The following is a 26,858-nucleotide window of genomic DNA, read 5'->3' as shown; positions in this document are numbered from 1 at the left end:
TACTCAAGACCCTGCCTCCAGCTTACTCAAGACCCTGCCTCCAGCTTTACAAACCTATTTGTTTGCATCTACACTGTTGTCTCCTACCTTCCCCTCCTTCCCCCAGTGGAGGAAATGTTATTATATCTTAGTGGCCAATTCTTGGCCTTGAGTGGCTTAGGAATTCTGCCAAATTGTTTAGTAATTTGCCTAATGTCATACAGCTAGAAACCACTATTTCCTCTTCCAATCTCCATCCATTTCTCTCTACTGAATTTTTCTTATTCATAGTAAAACAGAACAGCAAAAACTTCTTGCTTCCCAAACCTTTTCCACTTACTGCTTTTTTTCTGCCTCCTCATGAACAAATTTCTTAAAAGAATGATATGACCTCTACCTATCTCTCTGAACTTACCTTTCTTATAGCTCTTTCTATTATTCTTTTTACCAACATGGTCTTTCAGGTCCTTGAACACACTAAGTCTTTCCTTTCTTAGCACACTGGCTGCTCCCTGCAGAATTATTTCTTGGCTACTGCCCTTTGTAGAATGGTCTTATCTTCAGGTCTCAGCTCAAATGCTTCCTCTTCAGAGGCCAATCCTGAACAACTCAAAGCATATCCTCCTATCCCCATATACTTGTGGAAATGTTCTTTTTCTTTGTATTACTTATCACAACTCTTAACGACATATATATTTATTTGGCTTTAAAAAATTGTGTGCTTTCTCACTAGACTAAAAACACTACACATGGTCAAGGATAACAGCTGTTTTGTTTACTACAATAAACCTAGAGTTTAGCATTATGCTAGGCTCATAAAAGGTGCTCAGGTTCACAGAAGGTGTTCATGTCAGATAATGTGTTCCTTATAGGATCTCTGTTAGAATGTGGGTTTATTATTCTGGATGTTGCTATAGAAGAGTTTTTTTTTTTTTTCTTAAAGATTTTTATTTTTAAGTAATCTCTGTATCGAATATGGGGCCCAAACCCACAACTCCAAGATCATGAGTCATGTGTTCTACTGACTGAGGGAGACTGGTGTCCGTAAAATGTGGATTTATTTTTCTTAATGAAATTGGAAGTAATTGGAGTGTTTGAGCCAGAGTAGTGATAAGAGCTAAGTTTTGTTGTAAAACTAACAAGATAAGGCAAGTCACATATAGCTACTTACATTTAAGTTAATTAAATTAAAATAAAATAACTCTTCTTTAAATGTTTGGTAGAATTCACCTGTGAAGCCACCTGGTCCTGGACTTTTGTTGGTTGGGAGTTGTTTGATTTCTGACTCAATTTCTTTGCTGGTTATGGGTCTGTTCAAGTTTTCTATTTCTTCCTGTTTCAGTTTTGGTAGTTTGATATGAATTTATCCATTTCTTCCAGTTTGTCTGATTTGTTGGCATATACTTTTTCATAATATTCTAATTCTTTGTATTTATGTGGTGCTGGTTATTCTCCTCTCTCATTTGTGATTTTATTTATTTGGGTCCATTCTCTTTTCTTTTTGATAAGTCTGGCTAGGGGTTTATCAATTTTATTAATTTTTTCAAAGAACCAACTCCTGGTTTCATTGATCTGTTTTACTGTCTTTTGTTTTTTAGTTTCTGTATCATTTATTTCTGCTCTGATTTTTTTTGTTAAGATTTTATTTATTTATTTGAGAGAGAGAGAGGGCACAAGCAGGGGGAGGGGCAAAGGGAGAGGGAGAAGCAGGCTCCCCGCTGAGCAGAGAGCTTGATGTGGGGCTCGATTCCAGGACCCTGAGATCATGATCTGAGCCGAAGGCCAATGCTTAACTGACTGAGTCATGCAGATGCCTCTATTTCTGCTCTGATCTTTATTATTTCCTTCCTTCTGCTGGTTTTAGGGTTCATTTGTTGTTGTTGTTGTTGTTTTTCTAGCTCCTTTATGTGTCAGATTAGGTTGTTTATTTGAAATTTTTCTTGCTTCTTGAGGTAGGCCTGTGTTGCTATATACTTCCCTCGTAGGACTGCTTTTGCTACATCCCAAAGGTTTTAGACTGTTGTGTTTTCATTTTCATTTGTTTCCATTATTTTTTTCAAGTAATTTTATTTTATTTTATTGTTATATTAATCATCATACATTACATCATTAGTTTTTGATGTAGAATTCCATGATTCATTGTTTGTGTATAACACCCAGTGCTCCATTCAGTATGTGCCCTCTTTAATACCCATCACCAGGCTAACCCATCCTACCACCCCCTCCCCTCTAGAACCCTCAATTTGTTTCTCAGAGTCCATAGTCTCTCATGGTTCGTCTCCCCCTCCGATTTCCACCCCCTTCGTTTTTCCCTTCCTGCTATTTTCTTCTTCTTCTTTTTTAAACATAGAGGTACAGGTCTGTGATTCAACAGTCTTACACAGTTCATTATTTTTTAATTTATTCTTTGATTTCCTGGTTGACCCATTCATTGTTCAGTAGTATGTTGTTTAACCTCCATGTATTTGTGGTCTTTCCAATTTTTTTCTTGTGGTTGACTTCTATTTTCATAGCATTGTGGTCAGAAAAGATGCATGGTATGACTTCAGACTTTTTGTATTTGTTGAGGCCTGATTTGTGACTGAATATGTGATCTATTCTGGAGAATGTCCCATGTGCACTTGAAAAGAATGTGCATTCTGCTGCTTTAGGATGGAATGCTCTGAATATATCTGTTATGTCCATCTGGTCCAGTGTATCATTCAAAGCCATTGTTTCCTTGTTTGTTTTCTGTTTAGATGATGTGTCCATTGATATGAGTGGGTGTTAAAGTCCCCTACTATTATTGTATTATTATCAATTAGTTCCTTTAATGTTTGTTTTATATATTTGGGTCCTCCCATGTTGGGTACACAAATACTCACAATTGTTGTATCTTCTTGTTGGATTATCCCCTTTATGATTATATAATACCCTTCTTTGTCTCTTTTTACAGTCTTCGTTTAAAAAGTCTAGTTTGTCTGATGTAAGTATTGTTACTATGGCTTTCTTTTGACATCTATCTGCATGACAAATGTTTCTTCACCCCTGCACTTTCAATCTGCAGTATCTTTAGGTCCAAAATGAGTCTCCTGTAGGCAGCATATAGATGGGTCTTGTTTTTTCATCCATCATGACACCCTATATCTTTTGATTGGAGTCATTAGTCCATTTGCATTCAAAGTATTATTGATAGATATGTATTTATTACCATTTTATTTCTTGTTTTGTTGTTGTTTTTAAAGATTTTCTCTGATACCTATTTTTCTCAAACTATTCCAAAAAAAGAAAAGGGAAGAAAACTTACAAATTCATTCTATGAGGCCAGCATTACACTGATACCAAAACCAGATAAAGACTCCACTAAAAAAGAGAACTACAGGTCAATATCCCTGATGAACATGGATACAAAAATTCTTTTTTGACACAGAGAGAGATAGCGAGAGCAGGAACACAAGCAGGGGGAGTGGGAGAGGGAGAAGCAGGCTTCCTGCCAAGCAGGAGCCCGATGTGGGACTCGATCCCAGGACCCTGGGATCATGACCTGAGCCGAAGGCAGACGCTTAACGACTGAGCCACCCAGGCGCCCGGATACAAAAATTCTTAATAAAATACTAGCAAACAGAATTCAACAATATATTTAAAAAATCATTCGCCACAATCAAGTGGGATTAATTTCTGGATTGCAAGGGTGGTTCAATATTCACAAATCAAAGTGATACACCACATTAATAAAAGAACCATATAATCATTTCAATAGATGCAGATAAAGCATTTGACAAAGTACAGCATCCATCCATGATAAAAACCCTCAGCAAAGTAGGTTTAGAGGGAATATACCTCAACATAATAAAGGCCATGTATGAAAAACCCACAGCTAGTATCATCCTCAATGGGGAAAAAACTCTACAATCAGGGATGTCTACTCTCACCATTGTTATTTAACATGGTACTGGAAGTCCTAGCCACAGTAATCAGATCACAAAAAGAAATAAAAGGCATCCAAGTCAGCAAGGAAGAAGTCAAACTGTCACTATTTGCAGAACAAGATACTCTATACACGAAACCCCCAAAATACTCCACCAAAAAGCTGCTAGAACTGATACACAAATTCATTAAAGTCACAGGATACAAAATCAATGTACAGAAATCTGTTGCATTTCTATACATCAATAATGACGCAGCAGAAAGAGAAATTAAGGAATCAACCCCATTTACAATTGTACCAAAAACAATAAGATACCTAGGAATAAACCTAACCAAAGAGATGAAAAACCTGTACTCTCTGAAAACTACAAAACACTGATGAAAGAAACTGAAGATGGCAAAAAGAAATGGAAAGACATTCCTTGCTCATGTATTGGAAGAACAAATATTGTTAAAATGTCTATATTACCCAAAGCAATCTACACATTTAATGCAATCCCTATCAAAATACCAAGAGCATTTTTCACAGAGCTAGAATAAATAATCCTAAAATTTGTATGGAACCACAAAAGACCCAGAATAGCCAAAGTGACCTTGAAAAAGAAAAGCAAAGCTGGAGGCATCATATTTCCAGACTCAAGTTATATTACAAAGCTGTAGTGATCAAAACAATAGGGTACTGGCACAAAAAAGAGACACAAGGGTCAATGGAACAGAACAGAAAACCCAGAAATAAACCCACAATTACATGGTTAATTAATCTTCGACAAAGCAGGAAAGAATATGCAATGGGAAAAAGACCATCTCTTCCACAAATTATGTTGGGAAAATTAGACAACAACATGCAAAACATTGAAACTGGACCACTTTCTTACACAAACACAAAAAAATTCAAAATGGATGAAAGACCTAAATGTGAGACCTGAAACCATAAATGCCTAGAGGAGAACACAGGCAGTAACTTCTTTGATGTTGCCCATAGCAATTTCTCACTAGATATGTCTCCTGAGGTAAGGGAAACAAAAGCAAAAATAAACTACTGGGACTTCATCAAAATAAAAAGCTTCTGCACAGTGAAGGAAACAATCAAGAAAACTAAAAGGCAACCTACAGAATGGGAGAAGATACTTGCAAATGACATATTTGATAAAGGGTTAGTATTCAAAATCTATAAAGAACTTCTAAAACTCAACAGCCAAAACCTAAATAATCCAATTAAGAAATGGGCAGAAGACATGAACACACATCTCTAAAGAAGACATATATATGGCCAACAGACACATGAAAAGATGCTCAACATAATCATCAGAGAAATACAAATCAAAACTACAATGAGATATCACCTTACACCTGTCAGAATGGCTAAAATCAACAACACAAGAAACAATAGGTGTTGGTGAGGATGTGGAGAAAGGGGAACCCTCTTACACTGTTGGTGGGAATGCAAACTGGTGCAGCCACTCTGGAACACAGTATGGAGGTTCCTCAAAAAGTTAAAAATAGAACTACCCCATGATCCAGCAATTGCACTTCTATTTACCCAAAGAATATAAAAATACTAATCAAAGGGATATATGCACCCTGATGTTTATAACAGCATTATCTACGATAGCCAAATTATAGAAACAGTCCAAGTGTCCATCAACTGATGAATGGATAAAGAAGATATGGTATGTATATACATACATATATATATATTCATCAAATAAATCAATGGAATACATACACACGCACATACACACACACAATGGAATAGTATTCAGCAACAAAGAAGAATAAAATCTTGCCATGTGCACCAACGTGGATGGAGCTAGAGAATATTATTCTAAGCAAAATAAGTCAGAAAGATAAATACCATATGATTTCACTCATATGTGGAATTTAAGAAACAAAACAAATGAGCAAAGGGAGAAAAAGAGAGAGAGCGGCGAACCAAGAAACAGACTTTTAACTATGGAGAACAAATGATAGTTACCAGAGGGGAGGTGGGTGGGGGGATGGCTTAAATATGTCATAGGGATGAAGGAGTGTACTTGCTGTGATGAGCACTGGGTGTTATATGGAAGTGTACAATCACTATATTATATGCCTGAAACTAATATTACACTGTATGTTAACTAATTGATATTTAAATAAAAACTTAAAAAAATAAAAATTTCAGGAGTTGCTGATGGGTTGGATGAAGGGAGTGAGAGAGAGGAGTCAAAGGTCTAAGATTACTTTATTGAAGGAAGAATAAAATTTGGAAGGATTAATTACAATGTTGCATTAGTAAGAGAAAGTATGTCTAGGGGACAATGACTGGGACTAGGAATGTAGGAATCAGGCAGGAAATAATAAAACAAATGCATACCAATGAAGATAGCATGCCAGGATGAGCAACTAATTTCTGTATACCCAAAGGCCCCCTTGGAGGACAGAAAAAGAAGAAAGGCAAACACGTAAGCAAGTAATTTCTTTTCATCGGTTAAAATGAGGTTTAGGATTAATAGTTCCCTCTCAAAATTTTTAGATATTTTCTTTTTAGTTTAATCATATCACTAGCAGACAGGCCAATGGGTAAAATCTCTCCTCACATTTACATCTTGCCTTGCACTCAGCTCCAAGATTTGTATTACTATATCATTCACTTTTAATCCTCTTAGTAAAGTAGTTTAGCATACTCCTGTTCCAAACCTTTGGTCTTACCTAGAAGTTCTCTTGCAAAATTCCTTTCTCATGAGTTTCTACTTGTAGCTTCTAAATATACTATGGCTGCTTCTCAAATAAGAGATCTGTATTTTCGAAATAAAATATACTCTTGGGGTGCCTGGGTGGTTCAGCGTTGGGCGACTGCCTTCGGCTCAGGTAGTGATCCCAGGGTCCTGGATCGAGCCCCGCATCGGGCTCCCTACTCAGCGGGAACCCTGCTTCTCCCTCTCTCACTTCCCTTGCTTGTGTTCCCTCTCTCGCTCTCTCTCTCTCTGTGTCAAATAAATAAATAAAATCTTAAAAAAAAAGAAATAAAATATACTCTTACATGACTATGTTTTACTTATTAGTTTTATCCCACTAAATCTTTGAACTACGAACAAGGCCATAGTTAATCTGAGTTATTACTATACTTTGTGTATTGATTCATTAGTTCATCAACTGTCAGCTCAACACCTGTGTCCTAGATTCATGAATAAAGAGAAGAAGATAGCATAAACCCCTTTCCTCAAGGATTTCCACTGCTTGAGAGGGAAGATAAAAATGTAGACAAGACAAATAATTATAGTGTAATGTGCTAAATGTTCTGACAGAGTATGAACAAAAGTAAGTAGGAATGTATGCAGGGTCATAACTATAATTTGTCTAGGAAAATATTACAGAAGGCTTATACAGATGTTCCATTTAAGTGGTAAACAGACTTGGCAAAATAAGAAAAAGGAATGACTTCTAAAATCTTAAGTAAAATTCTTACCCTCTTTCTGTTGGTTTTCTCCTAGAAATTCTCCTAAAAAGATAACTGGTTCTTTCAGAATTCAGTTCATTCAACGTAATTAATACAAAACTTTTAGTTAGAAACTATTAACCATATTTTAGGATATCCATGTAAAAATAAAATCTTTTATTTCAAAGAAACATATCAAAACAAATTCATTCTATTTACTACCAACTGTATGTAAACTCAATATTCAAGATCTGTTCTATTAAAAAAAGTAACATTTTACAATACAGTGGGTATATCAATTGGCTTCGGCTCCTATAACAAAATGCCAGACTGAGTGGCTTAAACAACAGGAATTAATTTTGTCAACGTTCAGGGGGCTAGAAGTCTAAGATTAAGGTGCTAGCAGGTTTGGTATCTCGTGAGAACTCTCCTGTGGGTTACAGATGGCCCACTTTGTTGCTGTGTGGCTCACATGGCCTTTCATGTACATGTGCTCAAGGAAAGAGGAGCTGGATAGCGTTCCTTCTTTTTAAGAACACCAAACCTATAAGACCCAGGTCCTACTCTCATGACCTCATCCAACTCTAATTACCCCCCAAAGGCCTAATTTCCAAATATCATCACATTGGGCTTCAACATATAAATTTGGGGCAGGGGAGAGTGGCTGGCAGAACCATAAACATTCAGTTTGTAATAGTAGGGTAAGCAGTATGTTAGATTTGTTAATAAATAAGAAAGCTGAGATACTATCCCTACCCTGAAGATCCGCATTATCTTCCTGAGGAAAAGAGAATTGTCCTTGCATACCTGTTAGCAAAGCTTAGTTCAAAACAATGCTAATTAAAAAAATCTTAGATTATGGAATTATTCTCAAAATCATTTTTCTTATCACTGTTCTGTGACTCAGATTATCTGATTTATGACAATGAAATACTAAAACCATCTGGTAATATTAGAGTAATACTTCTCAGGTTTTTATAGCCAGGCTTTAATTTGAAAGTTTAAATTATATGTATGAACATTTTCTATAGGCATACCTGCCAATAATTTTAAATTAGTTAATTCAAATTTTAAATGACCTTCAGTTTTTCTTACCATAAAAAAACTTTATGTTTCAACAGTGCCTTTAGAATATGTGAAATTATATATTATATCCTCACATATGATAGTGGGACACAGCTATATCCTCCAGTCTTAATTACAGGAAAAGTATAGACAACTGTAAAGCTTAGCTTTATTGTTTTATAAATGAACCAGTAAAGTTCATTTTAGTGAAATGAGCACATGCTTTTCATAAATTAAATCTCACATGGTAAGTACTCATTTTCAAAATTAATTTAATTATATGTTTAAAGTTTAATTACATTTAATTAAGCATTTAAGTTTTATATGAAATAAATGAATTATCAGTTAACTGCTATGAAATGAAATATTGCCTTGATAATTAAAATCTATAAATTTTCCTATTCTGTGCAAAACCGCTAGTTCTCAAAAAACACTCCAAAAAAAAAACAAAAACATATTTTAAAGGACTATATTCTCACGGCTGCTCAAGGTGTAGTTTTTCCTGGCACCTGGCTTCACATGCTGTCCATTTACTACAATAGCAAATGGAGGCAGCCTGGCCCAGAATAAAAAGCAGAGGTTCTGAAGACTTGGGCTTGGGTCAGAGACTTAGTCACTAACAACCTGAAAGAATGGGAAAGCTACTTAACATCTCTGACATCAAGCTCCTAAAAAATGGGGATAATATTACTTACTTTTCAGGGTTGTGGGAGGATTAGATGAAATATCCTATGGTCAAATGCCTGGAACGGTGCCTGACATGGAACAGGTATTCTTAACAAATGTTAATTCCCTCCTTCTTTTAGTTGCTGAATGAACGAACAAAACCCTTGTACTTTGGGGCTTAAAAAAGTTTTATTCGTTTTTTTTAAACATTATTTTTTTTTAAAGATTTTGTTTATTTATTTGGCAGAGAGAGAGAGCACAAGTAGGCAGAGTGGCAGGCAAAGGGAGAGGGAGAAGCAGGCTCCCCACTGAGCAAGGAGCCCAATGTGGGGCTCGATCCCAAGACCCCGGGACCACAACCTGAGCCAAAGGCAGATGCTTAACCAACTGAGCCACCCGGGTGCCCCTAAATATGTTTTATTCTTAAAATATTTTATTAATTACAAAAGTAACACCACATTTTTTGTTTACTTACATTATACTTAATGGACATTTTACATTTTTTTTATTTCCTTAAGTACTCCATGAATGGAGGCAATATAGCATTATAGCGAACACAGAATTTTGAGTCAGAAAGAACTGACTTTGAATTTGGGTTCCACCATTTACTACTTGAGAAATCAAGGAGAAGTCATTTCCCAAGCCATAAAAGTATATGTATGTCTGGTTTAGTGAATGGCAAAAATTAATACTATTGATATATTGATTATAGTATAATCAATATAATCATTCAAACTTCACAAAATATTAGTGATGTAGGTAGGACAAATGGTATCCCCCTAGCCCAATTTTTCACTGAAGGATATTTATTTTCACTGAATTTAAGGGAATTTCCCAAGGTTAACAGTCGGATGGACTCAGTCAGAACTCAGATTTCTTTATTTCTTTATCAGTGCTCTTTCCTTCATAACATAGGAAGGTAAAGGCAAAGGACAGCAATGTGTCTTGAAGCAGTAAAGCAAAAAGAAAGGGATCTGGTTTAGGTTAATCCTGGTTCTATCACTTAATAGTTGAGCCTCAAATAAATAACTTCTGTGAATTTCAGTATCTTCTCCTGGAAAGTGGGAATACATACTTTGTTAAGGTTCATACAAGGATTGCACTAGGTAACAAATGTAATACATAGTGGAGTGACCGACACACACAGAAGGCATTCATTAATGGTTGCTATTAACACTAAGACATCAAAGCACCACTTTTGGTAAGTCTCAAGCCACAGAATGGAGAAACCATAATGAAGTGAAGATTTTTTATTTTTTGAAAGAGATTTAATAACAATAAATAGGATAGTCTTCACTAAATTCTCAAGTAATATTCCTGGAAAGAGACTCTAGATTTGTAAGTCATTTCAGTTCACAACTTCCTATATTAAATCTCCACGTAATAACTCATCTCACTGAAAATAATGGTTTTACAAACATGAAAGAAAAGAGAGGCAACAACCTATTTCATGGATTACTTTCCTTGATTCAACTGCAGTAAGAATTGAAATTACATATTCTGAACACTTTATAAATTATTCAATGTCAAGTACTGTAATTTACAGAGTTTTACCTTAATGAAGTTAGTAGCACTATAAGCATGTGTTGGTTTAATATTTAAAACTTTTCATTGTAAACTCAAAAAAAAAACCCTAAATTCTTTTAAGGCAACCTAAAAAAATACAGATTGCTGTATTTACAGAATAACTAGAAATAGAAAGCCTTAATAAATAAAATATTGGAAAACATACACTTTCTGTTTATTTCTGAAATAACACTTATTGAAAAACAGCAGTACTTTATACCATTTTTACTGCTATTATTATCAGTAAGTAGTATTTAGATATCTATCTGCATTTAGGGCTAAAAGACCCTGATTTAAAAACTATTCCACATTTTCTTGAAAATAAAAACAGCAGGGATTATATTTTTGGTATCCAGACTTTTCAAACCGCAAATTAAGAATAACAGCACATCCAACAGTTATAGGACTGGAAAAAGAAAACCACATATAAAGAAATAATATGAAACATATGCACAATTAAGGTTACATATTATATAGAAAACATTGATTATTAGGATATGTACCTTTGGTTATGCATTCTTTCAAAGAATGCGGTAAAAATGCATTCTGTTAACCTGTGAAATGCATTCTGTTAACCTGTGAAATCAGAATTAATTCATTAACTTACCATGGTTCTATATTAAGAGTTGAAGATAATTTTTCTGGAAAAAAAAATCCATGCCATTTTGAAGCCTCAATTAGTTCTTGTGGCATCCTTTTTGATGCATCATAATAGTGACCAAATCTTGAAGAAGATACTGGTCCAGACTGTTAAGAAAAGCCATATTGGTTGTTAAAAAATTACTGTTTTTTTTAAAACTACAGTGTATTTGAACTACATTCAGCAAAATACTAATATATTTGTGCATTTTAATGCTGACAGGAAGAGCTTATATACATGGACTTATTAAATTTCAAAGAAGCATACAACAACTTTTATTATTTTAAATGATAACTTAGAAATCAACCTTTTCCTCTCTCATGTTTCTTGGCTGCTAGTGGTTCCCTAAATTTGATAAGAATTCAAACACCTCTTTGCTTTTTTTACTGTATACCTTCCTAAGTTAAAAAAATTTAATATTTGTGTCTTAAGTATTTTTTAAAGGTTCCAGGTTTAAATGACAAATTAAATATGGAATTGCTAAGAACTAATGAAAACTTAAGCCAATGAAATCATTGGTGAGGGGCCCAAAAGAAACTAGCTATTTAAATATATTAAACTGAGCATCATTTAAAAATTAAATTCTCACAAGACAGTGTGTATATATACAAAATTTCTTACAAATTTAAAATTAAACTTATAGTATAAAATGTATTGGGGTACTCCTGTTGGGAACAAGGCATGTGCTAAAAAGGGAGAATGTATACAAACTACATTAGATAAATCAGAAACCTGACATAATCATTAGTTCATTGATACTTCCTCTTTTGTGCTATTACCAATTTCTCCAGCAAATTATCTTTCTCATAAGAAACTCTAGTTAAACTACTGATGCTGAATTTACTTACACAGGATAGTAAAGGCCTAGTAATAGAACATTCTCATTATATTGCTTTGAATAGACTCTGTGCTGATTCAACATACTAGAAATATATATTCACCTCTGTCCAAAGTTGAACTACTGACAGATTCCACCTGGTAATAGTTTCTAATACTTTCTAATCTAAATTTACATAATTTTCACTGTCCTGAATACTACACAACAAATTTCAGAACATTCAACAAAACAGATAATCTGCAGATAATCTGCAGAAACTGAAGAACTTTATGGAGTGAGTTCTTTATTTTACTAAGTAACTGACAACTTTGTAATTTAGATAAACCGAGATTTCCTTGGCACTAGATATTTGCATTTTAAGACTTAAAGGATTAATATTCTTAAACTGGATGCCTATCAACATAAAATTATACAGTAACATTGAATAAAAAAATTTAAGTCTAATAGAAACATTATTCTCAAATTCAGAGTCTGTGGGTTTGGCATTTATTTTCTAAGTAAAATGACTGTTCACCCCTCCATAAGATACAGTTTATTTTCATTAACGAAAGAGACCTATCAATCAGCTCAACCTAATGTATTCAATACAATATACATACAAGTATGGTTCCTAAAGGATGATTTATCTATTTACCATGGCAGTATTAACAAATAAATTATGAGACATTAAAGTACGTTTCTTAAAAATAGGGTAAAGTTTTTTAAATGTAAAGTTATTAGTATAAAGCAATTTAAACAAGGTCTGTTCTTTGGCCTATAATCTATTCTTTATCCGGATTATAGTTCAGAATGTTTTTACTGCAATCTCTGCTAGAGCTCATCTTTTTATTGTGTAAGTCCAAGCCCCCTTAATGTTTTAGAAAGGCCTTGACTAACTGAACTTTGATCTGATGTCTTCATTGAGAAAAACACCAGGTTGCCCATTTCAGATGCAAATCCTCCTAAGGCCCAATAGAATTTAGTAAAGACAAGCAAAAAAGAAGAAACAAGAAGTTTCCAGGATCCTCTTTGAGAATCCTGGGGCACACTGGTGTCCTTAATCCACACTGCTCCATGGATTAAGGTAGGTGATAACCTTTCCTGATTCAAAAGAATAAGCAGAGTGCCTACAAACTGGGTGGAGACTAGGATTTGGTAATAATAAAACACCATGCAATAAAAGCTTGGTCTATGTCAGAAGCCTCTGAAAAGGCCTCAATGTACCACATTCCCAGGCCTAGTAGGGAAGCTTGCAAAAGCCTACCTGAATCAAATAAGCATGAATAATCTATTTTAGCAGACTGGCCATGGGGAGAGAGAAAGAAAGAGAGACTTTTCGCTTCTTTTAAGTTTGAGTTAATAAATTTATTAGTGCACTGAAGGTTCTTGAAGTCTTGAGCACTCAGAGAAATATGCTAAATTGCCAAGAAGCAAAGTATGCTTTTTAAGTTGCCGTCTCTATTAATGTTTCTAATTATAATATTAATGTGATAGAAATCTCAGATTTGGGATGAATCAAGGCAGAAAATTGATTTCATGCTGTGACAGTTTACATATAGAACACAAATAATTCATTAAAATGTAAGAATAAATTTGGAAGCTTTTCTTATTACAATTAAGTTATTAATTTTTTTTAGAAATTAAGATTAAATATGGCAACTAAAATCTTCACCAGGTAGACAATACAAATTTTATTAATGTTGAAAAGCTTAATCCTTCAATAAAAATGAAAATGGAAAAATAAATATACCCTTACAGGAAAAACAATTTTGTAAGGTTTTTTTTCTACCCCAAACACAAAGCATTAAAATATAATCAGATTTTTAAAAATCCTGTGAAATCTTTTGAGGCTTAGAATTATAAAACAAAGACTTCAAATATTTCCTCTGAAAAAAGATAACTAAATGCTTTAAGTCTGATAATACTCTATGAAAAAACTGTCAATTCCACAAAAGACACATTAAAAAAATCAAAATATCATCAATAACTAGTCGGTTTTAGTTTGATAAGAACATGTTGCTTTAGTTTTACATTAAAAAACTTCTGTTTCACAGTCACAGACTAACCTTTACCTTTGTCAACTGTGGAACAGAGAATAATGGAATGGTTCAGTTAAAATTTACTATGATAAGGAAAAATTAATTCTGATTGGAGGCCAGAAAGAGCACAGAACAATAAAACAATACCATCTCTACCTTCAGTATGTTAGAAAGAAACAAAACTTTCAGACAAAAGCTGCACCACAAATAAACAGTCTAAATAAGACATTTTCTTATTATTGTTATCATTTCTTGTTTCTCAGTACGGCATAACAGAAGCAAAAACCCAAATGGTTAACTAACCACTTTGAGCCTCAGTTTAACCACCAATAATAACTACTTTGTTAGGCTGTTGTGAAAATCTAATGCAATACTGGCAATGAATACTCTGTAATTGTAAAGCACTACATAAATGGTATTAATTATTATTGTATCATGATTCACTAGAGAATCAGAAGATCTATCACTATCCTTTGTAATTACACTACCTCATTCGAAAAATGGTATTTGTTGTCACCTGCAATATGCACACATCAATCAGAAGGACTACTGTGGCTGAACCACTAAGACAGAAAGCCAAAGTGTAATGAGGATTTAATATAATAAAGTTCTAATACACTACCATGAAGTGCTGGAGCCATTGTAGGCTTTGGTAATAGAACTATACACAATATTGAAGAAATCAGGTCTCAGAATATGTTGTAAGCTACCAATTGTTGGGGTGAAAAGGGAATAGGATTTGATGATTGGATAGGGAAAAAAAGAGCAGACCCACCTAAGAGAGAAAATCAAAATCACAGGCCAAGGGAAGGGGGCCTTTGTAAAACAACACACCTCTCTAACTAGAAGCAGCACTGCATTGTACTTTACTGAACTACTCTTACTGACTTAGGTGTGCGTATTCCTATCCTTGTTTGCATTCCCTAAGTGGGAATGTGACTACACTCTTGGGAACTGGTGGCAACTTATAGTAAAAGGTATTTCTGATAAATGACATAGCTAGTTTTGGACTACTTGTTTAATCTTTACTCATAACAGTTTTAACCATATTTTGTCCCAGGTAGAACACAGAAAACCCAGGGTTTTGTTGTTTTTAAACTAATAATGGCAAAGTAAAATCTGGATTTATAAAGTAGATGATAGCTGAAGTCTATCAGTCTTGACAAATCCTCATATATAAATTTCTGTGACACGCAAATATACATGCTGGTGACATTTCAAAGAAAAGCAAAGAAGTCAGAAGATTCTATTTTGTAAACTTGACAGAGCTCACTTATAAATACTAATAAACTTAAATTTGACCACTGACGGTAAATTCAAAATAAGCTATTATTTTATTTGTATTAATTAATGCAACTTAACTCAGTTTTGCATTTAATTCACATACTATATAATTCATTCACTCATATATTCAACAAATAACTATTGAGCAGCCACTATATGCCAGTAAAACAAGATATTCAAAATCCCTTTCTTTCATTGAGCTTGCAGCCTAGTAGGAGGAGACAGATGATATCTGGTAGGTGACGATAAGTGCCCTGAAGAAAAATAAGACAGTGAAAGGAGATGAGAGGGACAGAGTGGTTTTATTTTTTTGTAGAGAGTGAGAAAAGAATACATTCCCGATTAAGTGATATTTTAGCGGAGAACTCAAGAAAATGGGAGAGTAAGTCATCTGGGAAAGATCATTGTAAGAAGAGTATGGGGTTTATGTGTTAATATGTGGCCACTGAGAAACTTACTTCCATAGAGAAAATCAAAACAACTGCAGGCACACCACACTCTAGAAAGAAGAGTGGAATAAGGACTATTCACTTATATGTAAAGGGGCCAGGAATAGCACTCGGAATTATAATATATAAAGAAACAATATAAGAAACAAAGATATATATATATAAGATAAATATAAGAAACAAAGTTTGCCCCAACTTTAAATAGATTTTGTAACAAGCAGTAAAAAATAAAAGGCTTAAAGTTTGTTATTTGAATCTTCATTGACAATTTCACCTGAAGAATGTTAGTGACCAGTGAGAAAACTAAAACATAGCTGAGATTAGAGTGAAAATAAAGTAAATGCAAGATGCAAGTGATTTATATAACCTACAACTAGACTGGCATATTGTCTCTACGAGAAAGCTAAATTTAACTTAGAACTTCTGTTCATTATTGACTCTTTCAGAACATACCAGTAGAAAAATTAGAATATAGTCACTCTTTACCAAAGAATCACCATTAAGTCAGGAATTTAAATGAAACTGCCAGCTCAAAGACATGAATGAAGTTCTTTGCCATTAGGGTTCTCAAGTACTAGTCCGACATTCCTTGTCTGCTTTAATCTCTATCACTCTACTCACATTTTCCTAAGCAGAATAACTCCATTTATTCTGGCCTCATACCCAGTTCTCAATCACATCCAAGCTAGGCTATGCCTGCAACAACTGACTACACAGAGCTTCCCTCTATTTTTTAATACACATGTAATGATATTCTACTGTACACATATACTGTAATTTACTTAACCAAGTGCTTCCTGATGGACATTCACTTTATTTCTAATCTTTTGTTCTTAAAAATATGCTATATAAATAGATCATATATTCATTTTACATATGATTAAATATATTCATGACGTAAATCCCCAAAAGGATCAAAGGGTATGTGTTTATTGTAATTCTGAAGGATACTACCAAAACACCCTCTGCAGAAATTGTACGTATTTACATTTCCACCAGCAAAGTATGAAAGTACTAGTTTCCCCACACCCTTGCTAATTTAGTGTCTCACCAGACATTTTAGGTTATTGACAACCTGTAAGAGAAAACTGGCAGGTCAGTGCATTTAAAAAAAAAAATATTTTATTTATTTATTTGACAGAGAGAGAGGGAGACACAAGCAGGGGGAGTGGAAGAGGGAGAAGCTCCCTGCTCAGCAGGGAGCCCAATGTGGGGCTCGATCCCAGGACCCTGAGACCATGATCTGAGCTGAAGACAGACGCTTAACCGATTGAACCACCCAGGCGCCCCTGTCAGTGTAGTTTTAATTTGCATTTCTCTTATTGTAACTGAAATTGGGCATGTGTGTTTGTATGTTTAAGGGCCATCTAAATTTCCTTTACATATTTCCACCCATTTTAAAAATTGGATTGGTAGACCATTCCTTATTCATTTTATAAGTTCTTTGTATATAAGGAAATTTTATTCCTTATTCTATCAGTAGCAAATATCCTTGCTTCAGTCTGTAGTTTGTTCACAGTCATTTAAATCATGCTTAAAAATCTTATTATTCAAATAGCTTTCCCATCTAAATTAGAACAATTTATCACTGCTTAATATGTACCTATTATACCACAGTTTATACTTAATAAACAGGTGACACTCAGTATTTGCAGATTGTATAAGTGTATAAATACATTTATCACACACCAAATATTTATTATTGGGCATTTATATAGACGTTGGAGATATGAGAGAAAATAAAACAGGCTCTCTGCCCTCAGAGAATTCTGTCTGATGAAGAAAAGAGTTATAGCAACAATTACCTATAAAATAATGTTAGAAGTACTTTAAAATACATGAAGTGCTAGGGACACAAAAATAAGAAACTAGATAATTATGTATGAAAAGCTGTCAGAGTAGTAATATTTGCACTTGGAGAAGGCTGAACTGGTGAATAAGAAAGTGAAAAGCATTACCAGCAGAAATATAAGCAATTTACAAGGAGCAACTCTCATAGGATGGGTGGATATAGTATTTCATACTCACACAGGAGGAGATTAAAAAGTAGACTTGGATTAGGTTGTATAGATCTTATATACAATCTCAAGAAGTTTGTATTTCATACTGCAGGCTTATAATTACAAATAGGTTTCATCTCACATACTAACTCTCACATATTAGCTGGTAGTAACCTCCCAGAATATTGCAGAGAATTCTAAGGCGTTGTCTAGGCTTGGCAGAAGGGTTCTATGATTGTCAGTCGGCCATGCATTTAGGAGGAGGTAGTGGAAACAATATACCAAATTAGGCATTTACAGTTAAGGAGTGTTACAAACATATCTGTCCTTGGGGAAGGTAACAGTGATGTCACTGTAGAAGACGGAAGGGTAGGCTATGGGTATTGTGTCTTATTCAGATTAGAATTTCTCTCTTTTCTACCAATATGATGTCTGGTAGTCATTAAAGTGTTCTGAAAAATGAATAAGTAAACAATCAAATAAAGGAGCTAATAAATGAACAGAGCCTTCTCCAGGAGCAAAGTTCATAAGCTTTAGTGGGCAGATTTACTGACATTTGTTTTCTCAGAAATTTTCCCTTCACTTCTTGTCTCTTAGTATATCCTGGACAGATGAGGTTATCAGATAGCTGAGTTTGAAAATATAATGATAGCAAATGTATAGGAATAAAAACAGTAATTCCAAAGAACTACCACTTAGGCTGATTATTTATAGGTAACCAAGCTGGAAATAGCTTAATGAGTTCACTTTTTCTGGCTTGCAACCTTAGAATAAAAGATTCTATATGGAAATTATGGAAGAAGTGAAATCTATTTTGGTAATTAAAAAATTTGCCATAATTTTATTTTTTAAGAAATGTCATCTTGGGCGCCTGGGTGGCTCAGTCGGTTGAGCGACTGCTTTCGGCTCAGGTCATGATCCCAGGGTCCTGGGATCGAGTCCCACATCGGCTCCCTGCTCTGCGGGGAGCCTGCCTCTCCCTCTCCCACTCCCCCTGCTTGTGTTCCCTCTCTCGCTGTGTCTCTCTCTCTCAAATAAATAAATAAAATCTTAAAAAAAAAAAAATGTCATCTTGATAAAATACAAATAAAATATCAAGTTATTTCAATAAGAAAATACATATTGTAGTGCATTTTAAAAGTAACAGGTATACCATAAAAGATTCTATAAAATGAAAACAAATACATTTGCAAATTTTAGAAATAATTTATATGTAGACTTGCCTCTATCTTGGGTAGTAACTGGTAACGCCAAGCTATTTTCATCTTAATGTTAGAGTCTGGTGTTTGAGGATTACATACATCTTCATCAAAGTCTTTTTTATAATTATCATCAAGTAATGGTGCAGGAAGTTCCTAAGAAAACAGAATGACACATTATTGAACATCTGTGATTAAAAAATGCGACAATTTTCTTAAATCATTACATTAGCAATATTAGAACTTTCCAAGACCTTGATTCCTCAAAACTGATCGAAGCATTCAGTCATGACAATATGGCTATTTCTAAAACAGAGGAAAATGGTATATATAATAGTGTGAAGTTTTTTTAGCAATGAACTATAATTTAAAGAAAATATTCAAATTTTTATACTATCAAAAACCAAATGTTATTGCAACAAGAGTTATGATCTCTCTCTATATAAATATACACACACTTTAGCAAAGTCTGGAATTAGCATTTATGTATTAAATGTAATTACTGTTATGTCTGCTGCAAGGTAAAAATAAGGCATGTGTGCAATCTGTTTACTGGTTTGTGATACTAGAATTCAAAAAACTCATTCACCTAAATAATCAGTGAAGTAACAACAAGACATTTATTTTGCCCTTATCAAATGTTAGTTTTGTACCTGCAAGCCTATGTCTCTTCTTTTAACAACGGAAATAGAATTTAAAATCTCATTAAGTAAAGAAACACTGAAGTCCAATTTTATCTTTTCTTTTCTGGAAGCTGACCCAGGGAGTAGCTATAAAAAACACATGGAAAATATGTGTGTGTGTGTGTGTGTGTGTGTGTGTGTGTGTAGAGGAACTACAGAAAGAATGCAAAGAAAAAGTACTTAAGTTTCTTGGAGAATTACTGTCTTTTATATTAGCAAAAATCATAAAGATAATATGGGGTGCTGGATTAGTAAACATAATCTTGTGCTATGACATAAATTAGTCTAAACTGCAAGTTTTACTTTGCAAAATCAAATTTATTTATGCTTAGAACCATGTCAGCTGGAAAATACATTAACCATCATATATTTTAGTTATCTACTAAAAGGCCTCCAAACAGAACCACACTTTAATTTATGTTGGTATCAGAAACTAGTTATATCATTTAAACTCTGAACCCATCATTCCCAGCAAAGCATTAGTATCTTACAAAATATAAAATAACTTATGTTTCCAATGGAAATAAATATTTGTGAGGCATATGGTACAATACAGTATAGTGGTTATGAGTTTGAATTCTACAACCAGATTGTTTAGGTCCAAATCTTGACTTTACACACTAATAGCTGTGTCTGTGGTTACCTTGACCACATATGGGACCTCTCTGTCTCTACTCATCATCTGAAATACAGAGATAACAGCATTCATTTCATTGGGTTTCTGTAAGGAATAAATGAGTAAAAAATGTGAAATGCAAAGAATGGTGTTTGCTGCATGTTAAGCACTTAATAAACATTTGATTATAGGAATTTAGTCAAATAACTGCCTTAACTTAATACTCAGAGGCATATATTTTGAGTTGACAATAGTAGGCAATGTATTGAATCATTATATTGTACACCTAAAACTAATAAAACATTGCATGTTAATTATACTTGAATTAAAAAAAAAAAAGGAAATATCCAGTGCAGAATGCAGAAAACAGGAATCCAACAGTCTTCTTGAGTTGAAGAGACAAGCTAGCAGTTCAAGGAGGCCATGTGGCAAAATACAGGGGAAGAGAGGAGCTCAGTGAAAGAGCTCCAGAGATCTGTAGAGGCAATTTTTTTTTTTTAAGATTTTATTTATTTATTTGTCAGAGAGAGAGCACAAGCAGGGGGAGCAGCAGGCAAAGGGAGAAGCAGGCTCCCTGCTGAGCAAGGAGACGATATGGGACTCGATCCCAGGACCCTGGGAACATGACCTGAGCCGAAGGCAGACACTCAACCAACTGAGCCACCCAGGTGTTCCTGTAGAGGCATCTCTTGAGTACTGAGCAGCACATGGACATAAGGAAACTACCCAAAACTGGTGAGAGAACCACTCAAAAGGAGCAAGGTGAACAATTTCTACAGCTTACAAAGAACCAGAAAAAGTCCATGGTCTCATCAACCAGAGTGGAGAAACCTTGTAATTCATGGAGCATTAAGTAGTGAGGCAAAATCAGCCCCAGAAAAAAATCTGCTCTGATTCCACCTGACAAAGCTTAAAAGTAAGCCTCATAGTGATCAAACGGTTTCCAAGTAACTTTATTGAATCCCAGAAATGAACTCAAGAATGTTTGCAGGAATGTAAAATATCCAGCACTCCACATGTTAAAATTCACAATATCTGGAGCCAATAAAAAAAAAATACCAGGCATGAAAAAGAACAGGAAAATATGACCTATAATAAGGAGATGCAGCAATGATACAAATATAGTTAGACTAAGACAAAAATCAATTATAATTATAGTCCATGTGTTCAATAAAGATTGACCATATAGAGATAGGAAAGACATATTTTTAGAAGACCCAATGAACCTCTAGAGATGAACACTTCAACATCTGAGATTTTAAAAACACACTGGATAGAAGGAACAGCAGATTAGACATTGCAGGAAAAAAAGATTAATAAGCTTCAAGACATAGCAATAGAAATAATTTAAAAATATATAGCTATGACAAAGGTATAAAATTTTTAAAAATTACAAAATCAAACTTCCCTACAATAATTAAACAACATTCCCAGCATAAACTTGTGTATATACATGGATATGCTGACAAAATACTTCGATTAAAAATAGTAGATATTAAAATACTATTAATACTTGAAAAATTAACATTTTACTTTATAAAACAAAAATGAAGTAAAATTGAAAGAATTGTTGAACTGATCAATGATTCTTTACTTTGAGAGATATTATTTCCTGACACATTCTCTTCTAAAATTAGAAATGTGATTATGAAGCATATTAAGATGTTGGAGTCACTATGCTCCTTTTTATGGGTTTCAGTTTTCAATGAAATCAGTTTCTCTTTCCTTCTCTCCTATAAAAAATGAGGAAATTAGCATGTAGCACTTTCTCCCAGCCCCAGGTTTAGTTTTTTCCCCTATTATTTTTACATTGTCAAGGTTTATAGAATTGCATTCTTGTCTGCACCACACAGAGTTATTTAGTTTTAGGGTTTTGTTGAAATGGATTCACCATGGGTGATTTTACCACAGTTGCGCCATTCTTGAGTTTCTAAAAAATTGATACCTGCGCTCATTTAACAGTGCCAAGAAGGTACCAGGGATGAAGCAGTGAGCAAAATAAACCAAGTCTCTGCTTTTACGGAGGTATATTCTAGAAGGGTAGTGATATAAACTTGAAAAAAAAAAAGAGGAAAGGAATACAGAGTAATGGGAAATGTTCACTTTACATAAGGTAGTCAATGAAGCTCTCTGTGAGGAAGTAAATACATGGATCATATTTTCAAATACTTTTTTATTCAACCAATACATTGGTTGTATATATTTCATAATATTTTTATTAGCTTAGAAGTTGGTAGACGTTGCTGTTGTACTGTCTTTGGACAGGGAATGATGCTGTGAAGTCTGAAGCCTTCCACTCATGTAGGTGATCTGCTTTTTTTCTGCCCAAATGAGTGAATAATTCTTCATCTTTGCAGTTTAATAACTTAAATGGGTTATATCTATATCTATTGCTTTGTATTATTTCTCCCCTGTAACACTGAATGTCCCTTTTAAGCGGAAGATCTCAATTTCTAATAAAATTTTTTGTGTCTGAGGTTTAAAATTATTTTTCTGTTCTACACTGAACTAGAATATATCCTTATTGATATAAATATCATGTGTATCATTGACAGTTGTAAAACGTCATACAGTGAACAATTTAAACATTAGATGAATAAATGTTTTCCTGTTTTCTAGACCAGCCCTGACTAACAGAAATTTCAGTGATGTTGGAAATGTTCTATACCTGTCCTGTTCAATACACTAGCTACTAGCTACTTAAATTTAATTTTATTAAATATTTTCCACACTGTAATTATATTCTCACTTACTGTTTTAACCTCATTTCTCTAACTGCACTGTGACTATTGCAAGTCTTTTTAATACTGGGTAATACTATTTAAGTCAATTCGTATTTTTAATTCTGCAATTATCCTTTTTATCTACTCATGTTTTCTTAAATCTCATTTTTGTGATATTTTATTGAACTCTTGTTCTCTTTTTTTGTTTTGAACTCATGTTCTTATTAAACTCTTCTATAAATCTTTTATGAAGGAATTTCCTTCTGTTCTTGGATTATGTTTTCTTCCAGACTGAGTTTTTCCCTCTAGCTAAAGTTTGAGAGCTGAGTATTTTGATATTCACCTATTTTTCTGTACCTTCATGTTAGGAGAGCTTAGGCAAAATTAAATGCAATCTTCATTAGAAGACTTGGACTCTTTATTTTCTTATGAGATTTCATGAAATGCCAACTTCCTGTGTTCGCATCAGTTGATTCAGTGAGTATTTTATTCTTGTTTAAGGAATGATATATTATTAGGTTTTAGATTATATACCCAATTCAGTGTTGTTTCTGAAACATTTGCTTTAGTTTGAGACCATTAGCCCTAATTATCTTTTTAAGATTACGATAATTCTTTGGTTTCTAGGTGTGAGGATGAAGAACATTGAATGGTGACTTTTATTTGGACATGGACTTTATAAATTTATGGCATTGGGTTGGACTCTGACTCTTGTTCTGTTCGGTAAAACTGAATTTTTGGAATATTTTAAATTACTTTTTGTTTGGTAATGTATGAGAGTCTATGATACAAATTTAGTACCCTGATATCTTAACCCCAAACACAATATTCAATAATTCTAAAGTAATCTTTAGGAAAATTTCAACTAGAAATAGAGTAGGGAAATATATACCTACAACCCTGCCATCAGAGAACTAATTGAAAATTCTGTTTAGAACATTTCAAACATATAAAAACTGTCTTCTTAATATATATTGGTCGAGGGGCATCATTTTACAACTTAATTAAATCTATAAATTATAAATTATTTTAAATGATTGATTCTCAACTATTTTCCTGCCTTTATACATTTGCAAAGATAATGTAATTCTGTCAAAATATATATATATATATATGTGTATACACACACACACACACACACATATATATTTATTTATTTATTTTAGAGACAGAGCATGCGGGGGTTAGGGGCAGAGAGAGACAGACAGAGAGAATCCCAAGCAGACTCCACACAGATAGCGGAGCCTGAGGTGGGGCTCAATCTCAGAACCCTGAGATCATGACCTGAGCTGAAACCAGGAGTCAGACATTTGGCTGACTGTATCACCCAGATGTCCCCCATCAGTATTTTTTATTGTCTTGTGGGAGAAAGGATAAAATCTTTGTAATGTTAAAAAAAAAAAAGTTTGAAGATTCTGATATTCTTAACCTTTTCTCCTGCTCCACAGCCTTATCGTCAGGGTGAAGAAGCACTGATTTTATTTCTGAAATGAGGAAATAAACAAAAATTTAAATAAGATGTTATAGGGGCGCCTGGGTGGGTCAGTCGTTAAGCGTCTGCCTTCGGCTCAGGTCATGATCCCAGGGTCCTGGGATTGAGCCCCGCATCGGGCTCCCTGCTCAGCGGGGAGCCTGCTTCTCCCTCTGCCACTCCCCCTGCTTGTGTTTCCTCTCTCACTGTCTCTCTCTCTGTCAAATAAATAAATAAAATCTTAAAAAATAAATGTTATAAAACCTTAAATTTAATGAATTTATATCTACCTTGCAAAATCTATTTATTTTAGACATGTGTAATTGTTTTTCCTCAATTGTCTTTTCTGCGTTAAAAATACTAGATATCAATTAAAACATCTGAATTAGTTTTATTAATCAGTTTTTAACATTTTTAAAAAACTTTTTATTTTTAATTTTTTTATAAGTAGGCTCCATGCCCAGTGTGAAGCCCAAAGAGGGGCTTGAACTCACGACCATGAGATCAAGACCTGAGCTGAGATCAAGAGTTGGACACTCAACCAACTAAGCCACCCAGGTGCCCTTGTTAAGTTATTAAGATATAGAATTATTTACAAAAACCACCGGTCTACAATTATGTTACTCAATACAATAGCCTCAATCCACATGTGGCTATTTAAATTTAAGTTTTTATTAATTAAAATTAAGCAAAATGATAAATTCAGTGCCTCAATTGCCAGATTGCTCAGTAGTCATGTGTGGCTAATAGCTACCCTATTGGTGGTGCAGGTAGAGAACATTTCTGACATCACAGAAAATTTTATTACTTAGTGCAGGTCTAGAAAATGGGAAAATGTATGTATTTATTCATCTAACAATTTAAACTGTTTACTGTGTAACTGTCAATGACACACTTTACAGTTATATCAACTAGGATTTTAAAGAAACATCACAACTTAACTTTAAAATTAAAACCAGATTTTTCAGTACCTAAAAAAGTTGTATGCCTCCCTGTCCTTCCGACACTGTCCTTTATCTTATATCACCTACAAAAAAAATTGTAACACTATTTTTTCACTATATTCTTTCAACTTAGAAAAATTGTACCCTAGAGGGATGAGTTAAATAGGTGACGGAGATTAAGAAGTGCACTTGTTATGATGAGCACTGGGTGATGCATGCAAGTGTTGAATCACTATACTGTACATCTGAAACTAACATACTCCTGTATGTTAACTAACTGGAATTAATATAAAAACTTTAAAGAAAGAACCATCTCTTCACCATAAAAAAAAAGGTACCCAACTATCACTTTAAAAATCAATATTTACTGGACAGCAATTGATTTTAAAAGTGGTAAATGTTCAACAAAGAAAATTATAAGATAAAGAAACATATAAAAAAGTAAACAATTACCTATTAACCTACCACCTAGGAATAATAACTGAACATATTCAAGTATTTCCCTCCAGTCTTTTAAAAAATATATGTATGTATTCTACAAAATGCATATTGCCTGTTATGCATATGATAATGTATATTATTTGTATTCTACATTTAAAAAAAAAGATTTATGTATTTGAGAGAGAGAGAATGTGAGAGCACTTGGCGGGGAGGGGCAGAGGGAGAGAGAAACTTAAGCAAACTCTGAGCTGAGCGTGAAGCCAGAACCCGGGCTGGATCTTAACGACCCTGAGATCACAACCTGAGCAGAAACCAAGAGTCAGCTGCTTAAGCAACTGCGCCACCCAGGCACCCCTACATTCTACATTTTTAACATGATATTGTGAGCATTCTCACATTTCAAAAATAAGATCTTCAATGGCTGTATAATATTAAATTACATGACTTAATTAAAATTCAGTTTATTATTTCCTTATTGTTGGACCTTTAGGTTGTTTGCAGTCTGAGAATGCTATGATAAATGTTTATAACATAAGGCCTTGCATCTCAAATTATTATTTTTCTATGGGATATATAAAACACATAGAAAATAATAAAGAATAAGATAATAAATATAAACACGAGTTTCTACCACTTGGCTTTAACAAATCCTAACAACTGGCATACCTGCAGAAAAGACCAGTAATTTCAGCAAGCAAGGAGCAACACACCTGTGTCAAAGTAGAAGGATTGGGTGAAAATCTTTAAAAAGATCCCTCAGATCCCCTATTTTCCACTAACAGCCAGGATACTATTCCTCCCCAACTGTGTAAGACAAATGGATAGGTCAAATCAGACAAACTGGAAGTAGGAACACGATAGAGGGCAGGAGTGACACATCATATTGAAGACAGGGTAACTTTATTGAAAGTTTTCATACAGAAGAGTGAGATACCCCCAAACCCCCAACACATGC

The 26,858-nt window shown here is 34.0% G+C and overlaps 1 protein-coding gene across 1 annotated transcript in view; it reads right to left on the bottom strand.

Annotated features, from left to right (window-relative positions):
* Nucleotides 1-26,858, bottom strand: part of ELP4 (elongator acetyltransferase complex subunit 4) — a 247,577-nt gene that overhangs the window by 167,851 nt on the left and 52,868 nt on the right. Inside the window, exons 4-5 of the mRNA XM_035012517.1 lie at nt 19,050-19,181; nt 11,205-11,344 (exon numbers count right to left, since the gene is read on the bottom strand). Of these exons, the coding sequence (XP_034868408.1) occupies nt 11,205-11,344; nt 19,050-19,181 (272 nt within the window). The remainder of the gene's footprint in view (nt 1-11,204; nt 11,345-19,049; nt 19,182-26,858) is intronic.

The sequence above is a fragment of the Mirounga leonina genome, unplaced genomic scaffold (assembly GCF_011800145.1).
Source record: "Mirounga leonina isolate KUSES-001 unplaced genomic scaffold, KU_Mleo_1.0 Mir_166, whole genome shotgun sequence".
In the NCBI taxonomy this organism is placed as follows: domain Eukaryota; kingdom Metazoa; phylum Chordata; class Mammalia; order Carnivora; family Phocidae; genus Mirounga; species Mirounga leonina.
The sequence above is the reverse complement of the archived record's forward strand: the minus strand, read 5'-3'. Positions and strand labels throughout refer to the sequence as shown.